General features: G+C 41.5%; 1 protein-coding gene across 1 annotated transcript in view; it reads right to left on the bottom strand.

The window, feature by feature from the left end:
* HS2ST1 (heparan sulfate 2-O-sulfotransferase 1) overlaps nucleotides 1-20,691 on the bottom strand; it is a 72,166-nt gene extending 51,475 nt beyond the window's left edge. The window contains exon 1 of the mRNA XM_052666050.1: nucleotides 20,518-20,691. Coding sequence (XP_052522010.1) covers nucleotides 20,518-20,641 — 124 coding nt within the window. The 5' untranslated portion in view covers nucleotides 20,642-20,691. The remainder of the gene's footprint in view (nucleotides 1-20,517) is intronic.
* Nucleotides 20,692-21,121: the final 430 nt, after the last annotated feature.

Below are 21,121 nucleotides of genomic sequence, written 5' to 3'. Positions count from 1 at the left end.
AATTTGAACTCCAGAAATATGATGATTAAACTCAATTACTGCTACTGAGATACGTTAACATAGAGGAGCCAGAGATGATAGAGGGAAAAAAAAAGGAATAAATCTGTTACTGTAAAAGCTCCTCTAAAGGTTTGAACTCTCTGTATAAAAATAATACCAACCAGTTAGGCTTAGGCTAAGGGGGTTATTGAAAGTTAAATTACAATTTAAGAGTTTTCATGAAATGTTGCTTCTTAATTTGGGAAAGACATACTCTTTAAAAAAATTACTTTATTATTTATTCCCTTTTTTCCACTCTAGTAATATTTTTTTTCCCACCAAAAATGACATGTCTAGATTACCCACTTCATAATTTTATTCCAAAGATGTTTGGATGAGACTGGAGATTAGCCAAAAAAAAAAAAAAAAAAAAAAAAAGACTTGAAATATCTGCATCAGTTGAGTAAAATAAAGCTTCTCTGCTGGGCAGCCTGCATGAAGGAAAATGACTTGCAGATGGATTTGGTTAATCCACCTTTGATATCTCTGCATCTGAGTACTCAAAAAAGCATAAACAGTAAATACTCTTATCAAATTTCTGTGCCAGTGTCAGTCTAAAATCTAAATTAAACTGGAGTTAAGTGTAATAAATACACAATTACAACCCTAAAATTACACAGAACCAGCCATACGCAGCACACTGGTTTATTCACTTCAATATTTTGAGTGATCATGGCCAAGATTCACTCTTCCTACTTTGTGAAATAATGAACCGTGAGCATCAGTTCAGAGGGAAGAAAATACAAATTTCCATTACTTCACTGGCACTACAGTAATTCAGATTAGCAAAATCTGCAGATCAAAGCCTTCATCATCCCACATCCATAAGACTAAAGACAGAATGCTCTTATTTTCCATTTAAATCTCCTCTTTGCCAAGGTGCTTTTACTTTGTAGTTTGATATTGCCATCTGCAACATCAGACGTACTAATTAAATATCTTAAAAACACTCTACTACCACCAGTATGTTTTGCAGGCAGTAGCTGGGAACAAGTGACACTCCAAGCTACAAGTGGATGCAAACATAAATAGCACCTCCCTGGGGATCTATACACAGACCCTACAGCATCCTAGGAATCAGGCTCCCAGACTCCGAACTTTAGAAGTGCACATCTCCTGCCTTCATGAAAAGAACTCTTTGCTCAGTACAGTTGTCATGGAAACAGCAACTTTGATTTTTAGATCTTTGGTGTATGTGATATTTCAGCCATATGTTGCAAGCATTGAAGTTCTCTACATATTCCTCCTTCCCTTACAGGGAAGTAAGAGACTGTGATTCCAATGTTCAGGTAAATGCATGCAATGTATTTCTCAGTGTGGAGAAATATGTTTGAAATCCACAACAATCACAGATTTCAGCCACTCTGAGCATTTTTTACTACCAGATTATTTTTTTTTTTCATTTCTCTCCCTCAAACAGTTCCTACTTGTGACTAAACTGCACTCAAATAATTAAGTCTATTTTCTGATGAAGCTTATGAGATAGGCTAATGCTTGCTTCTTGATAGATCAAATTGCTTGTTGTCCATTACTACTATGGCATTGATGTCAGAGTAGTTCCAGCAATGACACGGGTACAGCCAGGCAGCAGACAAGCTCCCAGTCAGTCTGCACACAGCAATTTGGGAGGCACAGCACATCCATTCCTGGATGGGAGGCACCGATGCTATAGCAAATATACACACATTCTTCTAAAAATACCCCCAACATCCACCATTATATAAGATTGAGCTGCAGTACTCATTGCAGAAAAGCAAATACCACTTAGCTCTTAAGCAATGAAATAAATTAGTACAACTACTCACATACTTGGTAAAACAACCACAACTGCTTACATTCTCCCATTTACATCTTTAAGAAAATGAACACAACTATTAGATCTGTTCCTTCATCACACAAAATCTGGACGAGCAACCGGAGAGACACGGAGCACCCAGAGTTCAATGACTCAGCACGCTCAACACAGCACCAACCTCAGTTGGAGCAAAGAGCACTGTAACAGTACTTGTTCATAAAAGGGAGATCACTCTGGAACAAGTTGACAATCATTTCCGTTGCCACAATCAAGCTCTTCACTTTAACAACATAAGTACCCAACCAATTTGAAAGGCTTCCATCCAGAGAAACAATAATTAATTTAGAAAACACTAATAGTCAGTGTGGGTAAGATCTTTTGCAACAGTTGGTATGAAAACGACTGCAGATAGCTCACAGCATCCTTGATTGAACAGAAATCTCACCATCATATGTATATAACCTTTAACAGATGCCCTTGTTCTATTTTGTGCATTTCATTAAAGAGGCTCTAATTAAAGCTACAGAAATAAACCAGACCTAGAGGACTTTGATCTTTTGAACTTAAATGCTATTAGGAAGCATTCAACATAATCCTAAATGAAGGCTTTCTGCTCCAGATATTTGTTCCTCCCCACTTTGGGGGATAAGTAAGCAAAATGGATCAATCAGTGCTGAAGAAAGAGACAAAACAGCAAGTCACTCTCTGCCTTGGAACAAGTCTTGAAATTCAAAATAGATAAATTCCTCCTATTTAAATACAAATGCAGTGTAAAGCAGCTGCTACAGTGAGTGACATGTTCTCAACATAGTACTACTACCACAAGGGTTTTCAACCTCTAACGTGTGACATCATTAGCAACAGAACAGAAATACAAGCTTCCAGCCACTGTATTCCAGCTTAAGCAGAAATCAGAACACAGGCAAGGAAGAAACTGTTGCTCTGCTCTCAAAACAAGATGATGAAATTTCAAATGTTTATGGAGCCAAACAGCATGAGCATTAACTGTCAATTAGGAAATCCAAAGAGTCTAACTACTTAAAGAAAAACAAGGAAAACAGTTTTCCTTAAGGGAATACATGCAAAGAATACCTGAGAGAAAAGCGTAAGTGCGCTTCTTCCTCTTTCATCATACTATTACAGATATAAAGCAAGTGCTTTCAAGATCTGGTATTCATTCCACCACCACATTCAGGAAGTACTCCGTCCTCAATGCTCTAATGTGCTCCATCTTGTTTCATCCTTGTAACAATGAAAATCCATGCAGTGTTTCAAATACATAAATACTAAATCCACACACATTAAAGCAATCTCCAAATGCTAGTTGGTCATTCAAAATCCAGATCTTGTTTTCTGATCTGCTTTTTATAACAAAATCCTCTGAATTTCCTCATATGAGGTGGACACTCCCAAAAGCAGTGCCATAGTGCTTGCATGGAGCTGTGTTTGTGCAACTACGCTGGTTGTGGACTGGGACCAAAAACTCTACACTACATTCACAGCATCTGACAGATTTTCTTACCAGCAAAATGAATCAGTAAATATCATAACGAGCAACTCTTCAAAGTCTGGGAGAAAATGAAGCTCCAAACTATAAAACTTTATTTCAACATACGCATTAAGTGACTAATATCTAGCAGATAGACTCAAACTATCCCATGGCATTTTTGTTGGGAGGAAAGGTGATAAATTCTAGGTTTTCAATTTCATACAATGCTGCGGTTATCAACCTGTTATCTGACTTCAGTAACAAATGAGAATTGTAGGGATCTGACACCAGGCAGAACCACTGTATGTAATGGGAAATGTCACTCTTTTTTGGTTCGTCATTTGTTTCAAATAGTTTCTAGCATTCTATATGCATTTCTGACTACTGCTGTGTATCGATCTAATATTTTTTCAGTGCTACCTTCTCCAACTCCAATACTTCCTTCTTTAGCCAGTACAGATAATTCAAAATCTAACATATGTTAACTTGAGATATTCTCCAACTACATTTAGATATGACAAGCCCTCCCCACCCACCCACCCAAGTCAGGCAGACCCACAGCTACCAACCATGCATCCAAAGGCACCCAGAGCAGACCTGAGGAACAAACACATGCACGAGGACAGCGCCTACATCCTGCATCTGCAGTGCAGCTTAGCACTTTTGCCCTCACAGATGGCAACAAATTTGAGAGGGTGCAGAAGTGCCATAAAAATGACTGAAGGATCAAAAAGCTGCCTTACAGAGAGGCTTAGGGGAATTCAGCACGTTTGGTCTTTCAGAGAGATTGAGAAGTGAGGTGATTACAGGATGTAAATACTTCCCCAAGGTAAAACACCACAAGGTGGGGAGGAGAGGAGTACGAAGAATTAGGGCAGAAAACCAAGGCTCAGTACCTGCAATGTGAGACCAACCACAGACAAATACACAAGGCCTCATCCTGAAACAGTGAGAAACTTCAAAGGTCATTCATAAAAGATCAAACAGGATGCTCCATTTCTTGAGCATATGTTCAAATCAGAATTGGATTCCTCTCTGGAAGAAATTGACCAGCAAAACTTTGACACTTAAGTGACTCATGATTAACAGATAAGTCCAAGAAAGTCTGTAGCTGTTTTCTGAAGAGAAAGCTACAAGTCCATGCAATGCTGTAGAACTGTCAGCCAAGTCTTCTGCATGAAAAGAATGAATGGGATGCAAAGAGGACGTGGTATCTTAAGGGAAGTGCTCTGGTATACAGTGCACATCATGGGCCGTGATGGTTCAGCCAAAGGCCAGCCCAGTATCCTGTTTCTGACAGAAGTCTATGGATTTCTGGAATGAACATGAAAACACATCATTGTTATCTTCCTGACATAGGGGCCATCATTTACCCAACTTCAACTTCATAGATTAATAAAGTTTCAGGTAAACAACTTTTCCATCACTAGCTTGTCTGTTTTAATGATCATTATATGCTGCTGCACTCATGTCCTATGATTCACCATTTTTGAAGCTAGAAACCAATACGTTGGAACTTGATGATCCTTGAGGTCCCTTCCAATATAAAGCATTCTATGATTCTTGTTCATTTCTTACACTTGTGCAGCAAGCATTCCTTGCTCACTTTTTTCAGTACACTAGTCATGATTTTATAGGGCTTCTACCTTTCATTCCCTAACAAGTTTTTCCAAGTCCAACCTGCCAAGCTCTACTGAACCACCCCTTGCACAGGAGGTGCTACACTCCTTTCATTAACCCCAGAACTTCTGTACCTTTTCCAATTGCTGTAACTTTCTCCAAGATGAAGGGCAGGAGATGACAACACAGAAAAACCGCCGTACCTAATGGAAAAAGTTATTCTTATCTGGTTCTTCACTTGTTCTTATTTTGATCCTTTGCTTCTGACCACTGCTGTGTATTGATCTTATGTTTTCTCAGAGCTACCTTTGGCAACTCCAATACCTTCTTCTTCAGCAAGCACAGGTTGTTCAGAATCTAACATATGTTATCATGGTATTTTCTCCAACTACATTCAGGTTCAATCATATTGAGCTGTAACCATCACCTGGCCACCTAGTATTGAGATACTCTTCCTCTGAAAACTCACTGTCAACAAATGGTCATTTCACAACGTGCAAAAAGCTCTGAAACAAACAGAAAAGTACAAAATTACAAACCACAAATTACTACTGCTAAAAAAAAATTGGTACCAATTCTAATCACGGGCCTCAAAAGATTCTTCCCCCACAGGCAGTTAAGAGAACAGAAAGACTTATTACAAACATCACAGATCTCATGCCTCGCTACCATTCAGCCCTTTCTCAGAAGAAAAGGAGCAGGAATCAGATGCAAAGGAGGAGGTGCCCGCAGAGATCACACCATGTGGTCCTTTTTCAAAAGCCTACACAGGCCCTAGCACTCAGCAACTTCAACTTCTCTACACCAAAATACATTAAAGCAGTTTCTAAGTAACAGGTTTCTGTGTTCTGTTTCATTCCTGAAAAGCCTTCAGAATTTGAGTTTAAAGACACATAGGCATATATGCTTATATAAACGTACTACTGTACTGCTCTATTCAGTGTGACTATATCAGAAACTTAAGAATGTACAATTTCAGTCAGCTCACAGGTATCACTGAGCTCCCTAAATGAAGATGGTACAAAAAAATACAGCAACTATTTCTCCTGCAGCGAACAGAACAACACAGTGGCAATGGAGAAGGGGAGAGGGAGGAACAGCAAATTCACTGACTAGCTCCCACCTCACTTCAGTAAATCTGTGCCCAACATGTCTTTACATTCTGTGCAACAATACATCTGCTTTATGTTTCATGTTCCCTTGATAACATCACTTTCTGCAAGAGTTTATATTACACCAGACTGCATCATCCTGAATTAATTCAATTTCCAACCATTTGTGACATTATTAACCAACTGGTTTCCTGTGCATTGGGTAAGATGACACATTTTGGACACCTGAAGTTCTCAAAACCTCCAACCATCTGTTTTACAACTTTTAAAACTTAAGCTGTTTTCCTAGTTTCACCAGAGTAGAATCTATGAAACATGGTTTATACAGACATTTCTACAGTAAAAGTGTTTGTTAATTTAATATGAAATTTATACGGTGTCCTTTCCAAAATAGAAAAATCTGTTCAGAGACTGTAAATGTAACAGGCTGCTCAAATTACTTTATACTCAAGTTCCTATTCCTCTTTATAGCCAAGCTTTGCTTAAACTTACCACATACTCAGAGTAACAGCAAAGCCTTGTAACAACAGCTAACACTGTTATCATGACTAATAATTAATACAAAAGCTTTTAAGTTCATCATCTGGCAAAGGGGGTAGGAGAGAAGGAGAAACTGCCTTGTCCCTTTTTCTGGTGGAGGTAAGTTTTCTTGCATTTATTACTAATGAAGAGAACTAAAAATTGCACTAACAAGAATCGTGTCAGTTGCTGGTCTTTGATAAATGGAACATCATGAGAAAAAGGAAATGGAAATCTGTATCCACATAGGGGTTACTCAGCATCTCCTATCTCCTATAACTCTGTTCTGGAGCAAGCTCACACTACAGTCCCAATGAGCATGACTAAGGAATCATGGTCTGTCAGCCATCCCCACGGGAGTCAGGGGAGCTTTCCATTTCCAGTACCTCATAAGGGATTTTTAGAGAAGTCCCTCACTGACTGCTACAAGAATTCCAGTAACAGAAATACTGTGGCAAGTTTTCCACTTAAACAGTACGGCCATATATTGTCATTAGAGAAGGAACTCTGTTAAAATATGACCAATTTCAGCCCTGTGGTTTCAGATCAATATAGCAAGTCTTCAAGGAAGGAATAAGACTCTTTGAAAGACTACATTTCATCTTTGGGGGGGGGGGGGGGGGGGGGGAGGGAAGAAGAAAAAAAAAAAAAAAATCAATACAAGAGGTTGCTTTTCCAGAATGTTATGAAACGTTATCATCTTACAAGCAATTTTACATATCTTTTCTGTTACCAGCATCACTTACAGTACGCTGCTTTCCTTAGCTGACTGTATTCAACTTACTGCTGAATACGTGGTATTCGAGCTGCTCACAGGAAGAAGCCATGGATGTGTCAAAGCAGGTTAAATTCTTCAGACAGCCAGTGAGCTCCCCAGAGTGACAGACTGCTGCTTATTTAAGGAATAGAATAATAAGCATAACACGTTTTTCCATATACATGTTAAACACAGGAAATTTTTTAATAATACCACTTTATTATTAGACACTGAGAAGAAATTATATACGGTTCCTGAAACAAAGCCATCTGTCTGGAAAATACACATTTTCTCCTCTGAAACATTAGTTTAACAAGCTTAGTTTTAATTGAATCTAAGTATGTAGCTAGATAAAGATTTTATTTCAATGCCTGCTGAATACAGTTACTTAAATAATTATTAATCCAAATGTTCTGACTAAAAATATTTTATTAAATCATTTAATCTCAACTACAATGAGTCCCTCAGCAGCAAGATGCATGCAACTCTCCACTGGAAGAAATCGCTCTATATTCTGCATAATGTAGAAAGGAACAAGCAGTGCAGAAAGACCCATAAGCCCCTCTAAAAGACTGACAGTTATTCAGGACAACACGTGCTCTCTACGTGCCACAGAAGCCCATGATTTATAACACACAAACAGGCCAGGCAACTACTAAGATGATTCTCTAAATGGAAAATTGACTCCATATTTTAGAGAGAAAAGGATCAGAAGCACATAAGAATGGGAGAAAAAAAAACAAAACAACTCCAACTGTCCTATTAACACCATGTAATTCACCAAGTCATACATACAAATTACTTATTTCTCACTCTTTAAGCAGTAAAATAAAGTCCAAATGCACATAGATGATAGAAAAAGTATTAAACACATCAATTTTACTTGGTATCACAGAATCCCCCAAAATCCCTGTGAGGAAAGACAGTTACAAGTTTGTCTGGCAAGGTGTGTGGTGCATCTTAAAATGACAGACTGATACCAGGTACATTTACAGAAAAGAGAGCAACCGAAGACAAAACTTGTTTACGTATGCATCTCTGTATGAAATTTCAGCTATTTTGCTGTAACTTCACACCACTGGCACCAACCTTCTCCCATCCATCATCTCCTGCGTTGCTATGAATCATTACAGGACACTACAGCTCCTGATTCTAGTAGAAACTCTTTAAAAGCTGTGGGAGAACTACTTTCCCAACAGACTGTTTTATTGGATTGTTACTCCATGTTACAGGGCTGCACTTTACTGTCTATAAAGGTTATTTTGTTCAGTCAGTGGTTCACAAATTAACCTGTAAAATGGCAAAAACCTCAATAAAAAGCGTTCCTCATTCTCACATCACAGCCAGAGCTCACAGAGCATAACAAGGGGAAACGTCCACCCAAAAGGCAAACAGGGACAGCTACTTGTGGTTTGCTGATCTGCTGGTTCGGCCACGGAAAGCAAAAGGGAAGAAATTTTCCTTAGAAAATGCCATTCCAGCAGATGGCACTCGTAAGTTTTTTTTATTAGATGTTCACTTCAAAACCAAAAAGAACAACAAACCCAGAAGCCGCTTCTCTGCCAAAACAAAGGTTACCTCTTTCACAACCAAATATGAAAGACACAGTCACTGTGCAGTTTTATCCCAATTATAAAATACAAACACTAGTCAAGGCTGCCACCCAAATCACAAACCTGTGAGCCTGGCACAAAGTTCTCAAACATGTTACAGCCTAACTTTTTGATCAAAGCAATCACATTTATAAAGAAAAAAAATTAAAAAGATAAAAAGCACATTACATTCACCTGAAATAAGTCTGCAGTTAAACATTCTATTTAGAATGCATATCATCTAGCCTGCGCTTTAAATAACTACTACCACACACAAAACCATGTTTACCCCCAAAACACTGGCTTAAGTCTGGAAACACATCTACTGCCCTGAGCAAACACTGGAGGTTTGTTCTTATAAATTGTACTTTACAGCCACAAAGCAATTAAAGAAGATTTCTTTAGATCAGACTGTACCTTTTTATTCAAAACAGAGAGAAAGGAATCAAAGCATAGCTAATTTTTGCATTCACAAAACCCGTTCTGCAGTCAAAGCAGCAGAGCACAATAAAACAATTGCGTTGAAACATGTAATTATTGCAGCAAGCCCAGCCACAATTTGGCAAAGTGTCCATTGTTATTTGTTTTCTAAGGGAAGTGTTAGAGAAACTAATAGCCACAACTATCCAGTAATACTCTTGGCAGGAAAGTCACACGATCTGACATACACACACACACAGATCTGGAACAGCACACCTCTACAACTGTGTGTTTGGTAATAACTTAAGCACCATATTTTTTCAAGGACATAGGTGTGAGCATAGCAGATTTTTACCTTGCATTGAAGTGAAACAGGAGGCTGTAATAAGCTTGAGGAAATTAACCGCCAATCAATTTGTCTGCTACAAACAGCTTAAAACAAGGATGCTTTGCTCCCACACAAAACAGGACAATCCAAACCTGCGTGAGGCTCTCCTATGGACAAGACCAGGACACAAGCCCTCCACACAGGCTATGTTCCCGTATTCAATGCCGTACAGCATGCAGTTGCTTAATACCCTGTTACAATAAAACACCCCATAATAAATACAGCAGGAAGATATAACTTCAGTAGCACCCTCTGCACAAGAGGATAGCAAGCTTAGCCAAATTTGAAATCAGTGTTTTTCCAGTCCTTAAATATTACAGCGTTGAGCCCCTCAAATACCTGGTAGCAAAAGTTTTGACCAAACCAAACAATTCATTTTTACGTCTGTACTTGGTTAACCCATATCAGCAGGATGAGCTCTGTGGTAGGTATCTGTGGCATTTAGGTGTTCTTCCATCATGAAGCCAATACTTCCATCTCTTTAGCAAAGGCTGAGGGATGAACAGCATTTGCAAGAGACCTGTACAGTATGGGAATCCATCAAGGGCAGAGAACTCATCCAAATCAATTCCCAGATACTTGAGAGGATTTTCCTATAGGTTCTCTCCCATACTAATCATCTTGTACTAAACGACTGTTTACAAGGATAAATTGTGATGGGACAAGGGGGAATGGCTTTAAACTAAGACAGGGAGTTTTAGGTTAGATATTAGGAGAAAGTTTCTCACACAGAGGGTGAAGATGCCCTGGAACAGGTTGCCCAGAGAGGCTGTGGATGCCCCATCCCTACAGGGCTGGATGTGGCTTTGGGCAGCCTGGTCTGGTGGTTTGTGACTTTGCCAGTGGCAGGGGGTTAAAACTAGATGATCATTATGGTCCTTTTCAACCCAGGGCATTCTATGATTCTATGATCTCCAGAGAGCAATCCCACATTTACATTCACATATACAGTATCTATCAGGTAAAACAGATGTACGAATAAGGACCAGGTTCCACTTTCCTGCTGCCATATAGATACTTGACAGATCATTTGTTATCAAGTCAGACATCTAGCAGGTTTTTCATACTTAAAAATACACAATGCACTATTTTTATTCCCACAGTTTTAAGATAACATAACAACAAGAGTAAGACAGTCTGAAGTTTCTCCTGTTTTCCAATGTTCATTCTTGAGAAGATTGCAAACTCCTTTAACATTTAAAACCTTTTGCCATTATCTCCAGCAGATCAAATACATTACACTGAAATTTTATGGTACCAGCTTAAGATCTACAAGTGCACTACATTCCACCACTTACCACAAACCAGCATGTGCTTTTGACTGCAACACTGACCAAAGCTTCCACTGGTCAGATTGTGCATGTTTAGAACTCGCACATCATCACCTTCAACATCCCCAGAAAATACAGAATCTGACATTCCATTTCTAAAGGCCCCCCCCCCCTCCCCCGCTTCTCCACCCCCATGGCTCAGAATAACAAAAAAAAAAAATGAAAACAAAAATGAAAATTCTCAACATCTTCATTCCTCCTTGACACTTTTCTCTTTACTCTCAGTATGTGAATAAATTGTCAAGTATTTCTCTTTCCTAACTCTTATCTCAAGAATGCCTTGCACCTGCACTCTGCAATCACACATAAATAGGCACTAAAAGCCACTAGAAACAATGCTTTGGATTGCTCCAGTGACCACAGCTGTTTACAGAAATGCTTGCACAAACACGTTTCAAGACCACGTTTGTCAGAGTATGGTTTGGAAGTTGCACACAGGAAAATCAGAGGAGGATACCTGTAAGTGTTTTACTATTTGATTTATTGTTTCTTTTTAAAATCATTTCTCTGGTTTTATGGTTGCTTCTTTTATTATTATTATATTTTTTTTCCCCCACACCAAAATGGCAAATGAATCAGAAACAAGCACAGCCCCTGGTTGTTAGGCTAGTTGAAAGCCAACCTTGACAACAAGCATGTTCCCCCATACCTTCATGCTGCATGCCTTCTCACTGGGATCAGATGGGCTGCAGACAGCCTGTGTAAGTTGTAAGTTTAACAGCAAGCCTACTTGACTTACTCTAAGTTTAACAACATGCCTACAAGATAAATTTGCCTTTAGGCCAAATGCATTTACTGTGCCTCATGAATAGCTAAGAAGCCTTTCAACCATATTCAACCAATTTTCTCTGAGTTGGATGAGGGGTGGCTGCTCCTTGTGGCCAGAAGCAAGCATATACCATCCCTTCAACTGCAGCAGCTCAAACCTAAGACAGGGCATTAACCAGAGTCAGGTGTGCTCCCTGCCAAGCTGGCAGCAGGGTGCCAAGGGTGCTAGAAACAACACCTGAAGCTCCCAGGGTCAGCAGCTCACAGCCAGACCTCCAGATGTCCTGTCTCCCAGTCCTCGTATGCATCTGAAATTATGGAGTGGTTTCTGCAATGAAATTGCTTTCAATCTCAACTAAGAATTCAAAACTTTGAAGTAAAAAACTGCTCCAACCAAATAACCAAAGTCCATGGAACAGTTTCTATGTAATACTAACTACTTTGGACACCGAATAGTTTCAAAGATAAAATTCAAACGTGTGCAAGAAATGACAAGTTACAAACACTGCAAGACCTAAATCTACACTTAGACAGGTTTTTCTAGTCCTTCAGCCTTTGCTTATGGCTCAGAACACTTGTGGGGCCACTGGTGGCTGTGAGCTGCTGCTCCAGGCACAGAACTCACACTGCTGGTCTCCGAGGGAGGAGGAGAACTTCTGCAGCACTTCTCCCAGCAGAGAACACCCAGAGTTCTACGCACACTGTAAGAGTCCTGACACAGAGGTACGAGTCAAACAGTGTGCCACAATATTGAGGGTTTGGGGTCTTTTTAAAACCTGATCAAGCAAATTATGAAATATTCCTTTGCTGAAGATAACCTTAAACCTCAAACAGGTCCTATTAAAAAAAAAAAAAAAAAAAGGAGATACTTAAAGTTTTAGCTTAGTTCAAACCACAGCAACTGTACAAGCAGTATATTAGTAAAACTTAAGAGGGATACAAGAAGGAAGTTCAAAATTACATAGAAAATAGAGTTTAACATAATTTGGAAGATAATCAAGCCATAAAACATTCTGCTCCTACTAAATCAACGCATTTCAAAAGGGTATTTTGTAGGCTAGACCAGCCTCCAAAAAGCAAATACACATTCACTCTTGAAATGCAACCTTTGTAAATGCAATGATGTTCAAAAAAATATCCCATTCAATTCTACTTCACACGCTTTGAAGTAATCAAATTGGACAGCAAGATCTAATCGCTTCTTCATAAGGTAGCAAACCATTTATTAGGCACCAGGTCTTCAAAAGATTGCCTGGTTGGCAGCATCAAAGGTAACAGAAAATAGTCAGGACAGGATTCTATTGATACAGTTAGGATAGGATTCTATCTATGAAGTCTCCCAGCCACCAGTGGGATACAAAATGTCTCACATTGTGACTTTGTTTCTAAAAGGCAAATAATTTGTATGTTAAAAAAAAACCAACAAACACTGTCCTTGTATCTATGATCAAGAATCTGCCTGAGAATGTAACTACAGTGTTCAGGCCAACAGGTGAGGTGCAGCATTCTCGTCCTGGTTCAGCACGCCCTCCGACACACTACTTAGATCACAGACAGCAGAAGGACGTGATTGGCTTCAACTTCAGTAAAAATTAATCCCTGTTTTTTTCAAGGAATCAAATCCCTGAAACCAGATCTTGGGGTTGGACTCGATGATCTCTGGAGGTCCCTTCCAACCCCTACAATTCTGTGATTCTGTGATCTTGCAAAATGCTATTTCCTGCTCTCCAGTTTACTGTCATTCAAACACTAAAGGACTCACATGTCCCAGACTGCTTTTGCTTTGTCCTGGTGACACAACGTGGTCCATATAACATGTCACAGTTAGATTCTGTCATTTTCACATCAGACTTTTTTTTTTTTAAAAATTTCATTCCCTATGACTGTAAATTTGGAAGTCCTCAGAATTGCACGAACCCTCTGCCCCTAAGTCAGTAATCAATCAACTGCTGGTTAATATTTTGTACATTAAAAGACACTGCAAATGCCATGTGATGCAAAAAGAGATTCCTACTACTGCAAAATCTTCTCCAAAGCCCCCACAGACTCAATGCAAAGCAACACGAATATTTCAAAGAAAAAACAGACATGCTATTTTTGCGATGGCTCTGAATATATTCAGCAACAGCATATACAGCAAGGATAACAGAAATATTCAAAATGCAAAGACATTGAGGCAAAAGGTTCAGGAGGAAAAAATAGAATTAAATTAGCTGGAAATTCCTTCTCACTTCCCAGAAGCTCAGAGGAACAAGTGTCATCCTTGCTCAGTTGTTACCATACCTCCGAGTTTCTGCACGCTCTCAACAGCTTCTTTGCACCTTTGTCAAAGTGTAACGAAATAGTACTGCCTTTCAATCTGTTGTCTTCAAAAGATCAGTCCTATACTACAACATAAAGATATATACATAGTGGCTGAGAAATATACATCCACACACGTATTTTTTGTGATTCTATATATTTTCCCTATTCTCCTTTGTGCATCTTATATGTGTATGGTTATATATAGAATAGAAAATAAAAGAAGATCTTCTAAGAGGAAAAAGAAAGTTTCAGAAATGGGGAATATATGTATTTTAATTTAAGAAATCTAAAATCCCATCCCCGCACTCTTTACAGTTTTACAGCAATTATGCACAAGGTTTGCATAAACACTTCAAAATCATCAAAAGCTGTTTTATCAAAACAGCACTTAAGTTTTACATATGTTTCAACACAAATTAGTATTCTGAATTAAACAGCAAGTTGACAAAAAATTGGATGTCAGCTGTCAGTCATTTTAAATTCTAACCAGATAAAGAGGGGATGGACGTAAGGGAAGGCAGATGAAAGACAGGGCCTAAGTGATGGACAGATTCTTTGCAAATACTTTTGCAATGTAATTATCTTATTCTCTGACTGTCCTGGACTCCCAGCTACTCACCATACATTTTATCACTACCGGAAGGCTTGAATAATAATTATTATAGCAGTAATGTTACTAGAGCACAGTAACACCAGGATATTGCAGAGTAAGAATGGTAACATACTGAATACCAAAACCAGAAAGACACGCAGATGTAGTTTGGCTTCCTGCGAACACATCTGCAAACAATACCTTTATGATATAAAGAGCATGCTTCTACCCCCAGGAAGCTAAAACATAGCAATTCATTACTGGGGGAAGCGAGGACACTGAAAACAACGCCAGCTTCTGACACGCCAGGGCAAAAACTGCAAGGACACTGATGTCTTGGCAGCCAGCACGTCCCCATCACACGCATGTACATGAGGGGTGTCTCCCCTCCCCTGTGAGGCAGAAGGCTTCTCTCAGCAATGCCTTCCCTAAAATGCTGTGCTGCAGAACCTCTGGGCCAGCAATTTTCAGGAGCAGTTAGATGCAGCAGGTCTGACTGGCTCGAACAGCAGGCACAGCAGAAGGTTCGGATGAGATGCTGCTGCCGGGACAGGCTGCTGCCAGGGTCAGTAGGTGTTTAGGGAAGGCTGAACCAGCTGGCCAGCCTTCAGATGCCTCACTCAGCACTGACTCCCTTTTTCACTAAAACTTTTATCTGCAATAGTTTTTCCAACCAGAAACACAGCCGTTCAGCTATTTTTCATCACGGCACTTCCATCGTGCTTGCTAAGTTAGTATTTAAAATATATAAACAAGGAAATAGCACCACATTTCAAACAAAGCACCACTATTTTAGTACTGTTTTGACAAGATTTAAATACATTTCATATAAACAACAACTACAGGTTGCACACAATTTCATAAAGTAGCTGCATTTTCACTCAATTAAATGGCCATATGTGGACTACTCCATATGCAAAAGCCATCTATTTCCTAAAGAGGAACAAGAACTTGGAGAAAGGCGCTCATTAGCTGAACACAAGATCAGTCTGGACAGTATAACTAAGAGTGAGCAGTGACTCATGGTTGCCAGTAGATATGAAATTGACTTGCTCATGAACTGTTCAAATATCCCTAACTCAATAGCCAGGGGCAGTACAAAGCCAAGCAAAAGAAAAGAATCCATCTGCATATGCATCACTTCGCTGAATTAAGAAAGAAGAAGAAATCCCAAGTCTTGTTTCACTTCAGATGTACAAGATAATCTGGAGAGGATTCTCTAACCTGTTACGCTAATTCCAAAGCTTAAGTAGTTAAACAGGAGCTGTTTGAGGTGTCAGGTTTTTTTTTAAACATACAAGCAAGCATATGCAACACATTTACATTACATAAATGCATGATCAGTCGGTTGATCTTAGTGGAGGATCTGGGGGTCTGTGGTTTTCTTTAGGTTTTGCTTTATCTTAAACCAGTTTCTTTGATGGTCACCTCCTTCCACTCACTCAATTACACGAAAATTCTGGCTACTTCCTCCACACTCAGAGGTAGAAAAATAGAAGGAATATTAACAGCACTATACCATAATAGCATGGATTTAGTTACTTTATAACAGAGTAAATAATTTTAAATGACTTTCTGATTTCCAGTAGCTGTTACCACCTTTTCAGCACCAAGCACATCACTGTAACTGGTATGTATTGCATTACTGAAACAACCCGATCTTCCTTCTTCTGTAGAAAACAAACCTATGCAAGCACAGGGCAAAGTCCTTTACAGATGTACTGTTGAGTTTCATAGCCTTGAACTAATTCCCTACTGCATAGCTACCATTACCCAGTCTGTGACACTGCACTAACTCACAAAGTATTTGCTACCTGCATTCATTTCATGGCAGTCCAAGAAGGCTTTCCTATCCTACGCAGCCACGGTTCTTTCTCAGGGTTTCTGTCAAAGATGGTATTTCAGCTCTTTTTGCCCTCCTACAACTTCATACATTAAAAAGCAACATATGTAGACATGTAATGATTCAAGCCTGGCCTCTTCCAATGGAGAATCTAGAGTGGCAGTGCCTTCTCCAGAGATTACCTCATCCCCTGCAGTACATGGCAGGGGAGACAAGAGCTGTATGCTCTATCTGTTTTCTCAGAACTGCCCTCAAAACATCTTTAACAAAAATATCCCCTTGCCAGGTAGCAGTTGCTGCTGTGAAGGGTTATTACAAGCGAAGGCAGAGTGCTCACCACATCACTGTATCTTTTTCCACTAACAGTATGAGGCTGCAAACTACAAGCAACAATACTGAAGTTTCTCACACACAGTTCTATAGAAGAGGAGAAAGGGAAAAAAGCAGAGAACAGCAGCACCTGTTTTATCTTCACTGCTGAAAACAGAGAAATTGGAGTGCCAGCAGAAAGGGTGAGATCAAGCCTGTTAGCAAGGCTGAATGTTCTTGGGATGTGCTTGAGAACATGTGCCATTATGTAGCAGTTGGAATTCAGACAGTACAGACTTCTGAGAAATAAAGGAAGAGCAGCATTTGCAATATCCATTCCCAAGAAAATAATAACTATAAAATTACAAACAGGTAAGATTTATACAACTGCTCTACTACACACACAAAGGGAAGTACAAGTGTAGCATGGAAGCAGTTTCAAATTTGCTCCAAAGTGTCTGGGATAAGGGGGGGGGGGAGGGGTGAAGGGGAACAGAAAGGAGACTAAATGAAAAAGCACGAGGGCACCAGCAAGGCCAAGTGTGAGAGCCTTTCACTGGCTGTAGGTACAGTGAGAAAGCAGCATTAAAACTCCTATTTCTGGAAACATAGCATATAAAAAAAGTTTATGAAGAGTGCCTCAGGCTGCTACAAAGAAAATAGTAACTATTGGGCAACAGAGTTGTATTTCAAAGAAATGCTGGTAAACCTTTTGCACAGCCGTGCGTAGCCAGAGCTGCCAACAATCAAGCTGCTTATAAACGGGATCCAAGCATAAAGTGTATCAAGTGTAAGTAAAGAAGTATGCATGCTACATTATGAGGGACAATTTAAGAAACTTTCCAGGTGAGTTTCCAAACACACATAACTGGCAAAACTAGTGACAGTTGGGCTTTTTTTCCCAAATGAAAGCAAAATAAATAAATTAGTTTAACATCCCAAAAAAGTAAACACACATATTTCCAGAAAGCTTTGTAAGTTAAAACATTCAACTGCAGAGGTTTGTTATGTATCTGCACAGTGCTTAGAACAGGATTATTCCAGCAGAATCAACTGACGAAAGAAAAAAAAAATAATAATAATGAAACTTTGCAACTTGGCAAACATTTAATCATTAATTGTGTTTATTTTCCTTGGTTTAGGAAAAGAACCTTGGCCTTTCACACACTGAAATAATACATAATGAGCCTCAAGTTTGGCACTTTGTAGAAGTGCTCCCACTGCTTCAACACTGAAGTCCTGACTGGCCACAGCCTGCCAATGCTGCCAATTTAGCTGCCTGTGATGTGCAAACTGGAAAATAGTACAAATGATGAATAGCTCACCCAAAAGTACTTGAGATAGGACTGTGACAGGCCCTGTTTGTGATCTCACCCCCACAAACCATCTGAAAAGAGCTTAACAAATCCAACAGCAGCAAAGATTACAACAAATATTTCCTTTATTTTTCAATTAGAGTTATTTTTCACACGATAAAGAAAACCATGGCTTTCCACATACATTTTTAAACAATATTACAATTCCAATTTATCAGAGAGAAAGACGCAACATAAACATTTATGATGGTCATGTGCTTCTACTTCTATAAACTTCACAAATTAAAGATTTCCAATGGTGACTGAATTTTACTTATGCAAGGGAATCACACTTGGAGGAACACAGAGGTTCCCTCTCTTTCTTCCTCCAGAAACACACCACATTCACATCACAGGTAAGATGCTTAAAAATGTTGAACAGAAATTCAGCCTCGTGCCAACTGTTTGGTACAGAAACAGCAGTTGTCCATTTGTGAATAAACTGAACAAAACTCAGAAAGTCTGACCAAAAACTATTAGACCTGCTGATAAAATTGCAGAATCATTCTATTTGTTATCAGATCTGAATTCATTCCCCTTTGCTAGCCATAGGCTAATCCTCACAATTTCCAGGATGACAGCTCATCATCTGATGTATTCACACAAAGAACGAAAAGCACCCAGCACCCAAACCACATCACATGCCATAGCACTCCCAACACCAGGAGCCCGCTGACACACAACCAAATCTGCTCCATTACCACTACACCCCAGCATCAGTTCACACACAGAGCCACTCTGAAGGGGGCAGGAAGAATGATGGAAGTGCATTAGGCCAGCTCATTAGTTCAACACAGAGAAAATCTTTTTTCCATATTACAGGTCTGCAGTAATACCATCACTGACCAGTGATTTCTGCAATGAAACATGAACATTCACCAGTCTTAAAACATATATGCAAAATATGGAAAAAGGAGATGTTCTTTGTTGAAGAGCTTCTCGCTGTCTGAATACGCTCAAGTTAAACAACAGAACCTGAACTCAAAGCTGTTGCAGAAACAGCTCCTTTTCCCCTCCTTAGGCAGGTTTTAGAGAACCCCTGGTAAGGAAATCTTCCCATCATACCTTCTGTAAAGTTTAAAATAGTCGTCCCTTCTCCTTATAAAATCAGCAAACAAAATCAGCAGAACACAATAATTAGATGGTTTTCTAGAGCAGCATGAGCTGCATATTTTAATCCTCCAAATACTTAACTTACTCATACCTACTGCGTACCTATTGTGGAAGAAAAGGAAGTCTCTCCAGCAAAACTCTGTTCTCACTTTGCATTATGCCAACCCTCCCAGTGCCAGGAGCTGGATTTCCCTAATATCACCATGCCAGTAATGGAACCAAAGCCACTGGCCCCAACCAGCCTAAAGCAAGTGGATACAAAACACTTCTGTACCATGAGCACCAACATGTACTCAGAATTAAGTTCCCATTTCTCTCATTCTCCTCCTCAAAATTTTGTTTACAGCTATTGTGATTATACTCTGATAATTACAACACATTTCAACTGAAAAACATGCAAAGCACAACCGTCCTGTAACTTGAAGAGCTGAGAGATGCTGCTCGCAGAGCTCCAGCCTCACACAGCCAATTCCAGGTGGATAGGAGAGGAGTGCAGAGCCGCGAGGTCCCAGCGCGCTCAGCCAGCCCAGCTCAGGAGCCGTGCCAGGAGCTCGGGGGGAAGCTTCTCGTGGTGCTCACAGCCTGCTCAGAGTTAGAACTCAAGTTCAGCGTTATAAGGGTGCTTTGATTCCTACGAAGTTGAAGCGTTCGCGGTCTAAGCGCGTTATAAAGCCAAACAACGTGGGACAGCACCGCAGCAGAGCCTATCAGACAGTCCCGGCGCACCGGGCCTCCCACCCCGCGCTGAGCTCCGGTGCACAGAGCCGGCTGCGCGGGTACGTGTTTCACGCCTCCAGATCCACCAGCACCGTGCATCGCGCACAAGTTCTGCGGCACCGATAACCAAGCGCGGCTGTCACCCTACAGGACTTTCCAGCAGAAACGGAAGAACGAATCTCACGCCGGAGTTCCCGAGCCCGACGTTTAACCTCAGCTCCCGAAGCCGCGGCCCGAGGCGGCGCCCCGGGGCAGCTCCCCGCCGCCAGGACGGCGCCGTACCGCACACGGCCGCGTTCTGCTCGGCGCCGCGCGGCGCGGCCCCGGCGCAGGGGCACAGCGGCGGAGCGCCCCCCGCCCGCCGGGCCGGGCCCTCAGCGGGAAGCGGCCACCGGGGCTCCGCTCCGGCCCTCCCCGCCGCCCGGCCCAGGCCCGCCGCCGCTCGCTCACGCACCCAGCTTGCCGCGGGACTCCTCCAGCTTCTGGATCTGGTTCTCCAGAAAGAGCACGGCCACCCCGAAGACCAGCACGGCCAGCAGCTGCAACTTGGGCGGCAGCATGATCCTGAGCAGCCCCATCGGCAGCCCCGGCGGCGCCGCCCGCCCGGGATCACGACATAACGCGGGGCCCGGCCGGGCGGGCGGGGGGGAGCCGCGGCAGCCGCCGCTCCGACGGCGCGAGCGAGGGGAGGCGCGCGCAGGGCCCGCTCACATCGCCCCGGCCCGGCCCCGAGCGCCGCACGGCCGCCACTAACGCGCCCCTCCCCCGCCTGCGCGCGCTGCTCAGCAACCGAACGCCCGGCCGCGCGCCCGCCCCCCCGCCCGCCATCGGGCGGAGCCTCCTCCGCCCCGCCCCTCCCGCCTCCGGATTGGCCGCGCTCCACCGATGCCCCGCCCGCTCGCCGCGGACCCTCCCCCTTCGCTCTCGTGTCGGGCCCAGTCGCCGCCCCGCCCCCTTGCGGCCCGCCGCCGTGGGGCGGCGCTTCCCGAAGTCCCGCCCGCCCACCGAGCCGCGGCGCTCGGGAGAAGCGCACCGTCATTGCTCGGCGGGGCTGTCAA

This window comes from Tympanuchus pallidicinctus, unplaced genomic scaffold (genome assembly GCF_026119805.1).
Source record: "Tympanuchus pallidicinctus isolate F22 unplaced genomic scaffold, pur_lepc_1.0 scaffold7, whole genome shotgun sequence".
Taxonomy (NCBI): Eukaryota; Metazoa; Chordata; class Aves; order Galliformes; family Phasianidae; genus Tympanuchus; species Tympanuchus pallidicinctus.
The sequence above is the reverse complement of the archived record's forward strand: the minus strand, read 5'-3'. Positions and strand labels throughout refer to the sequence as shown.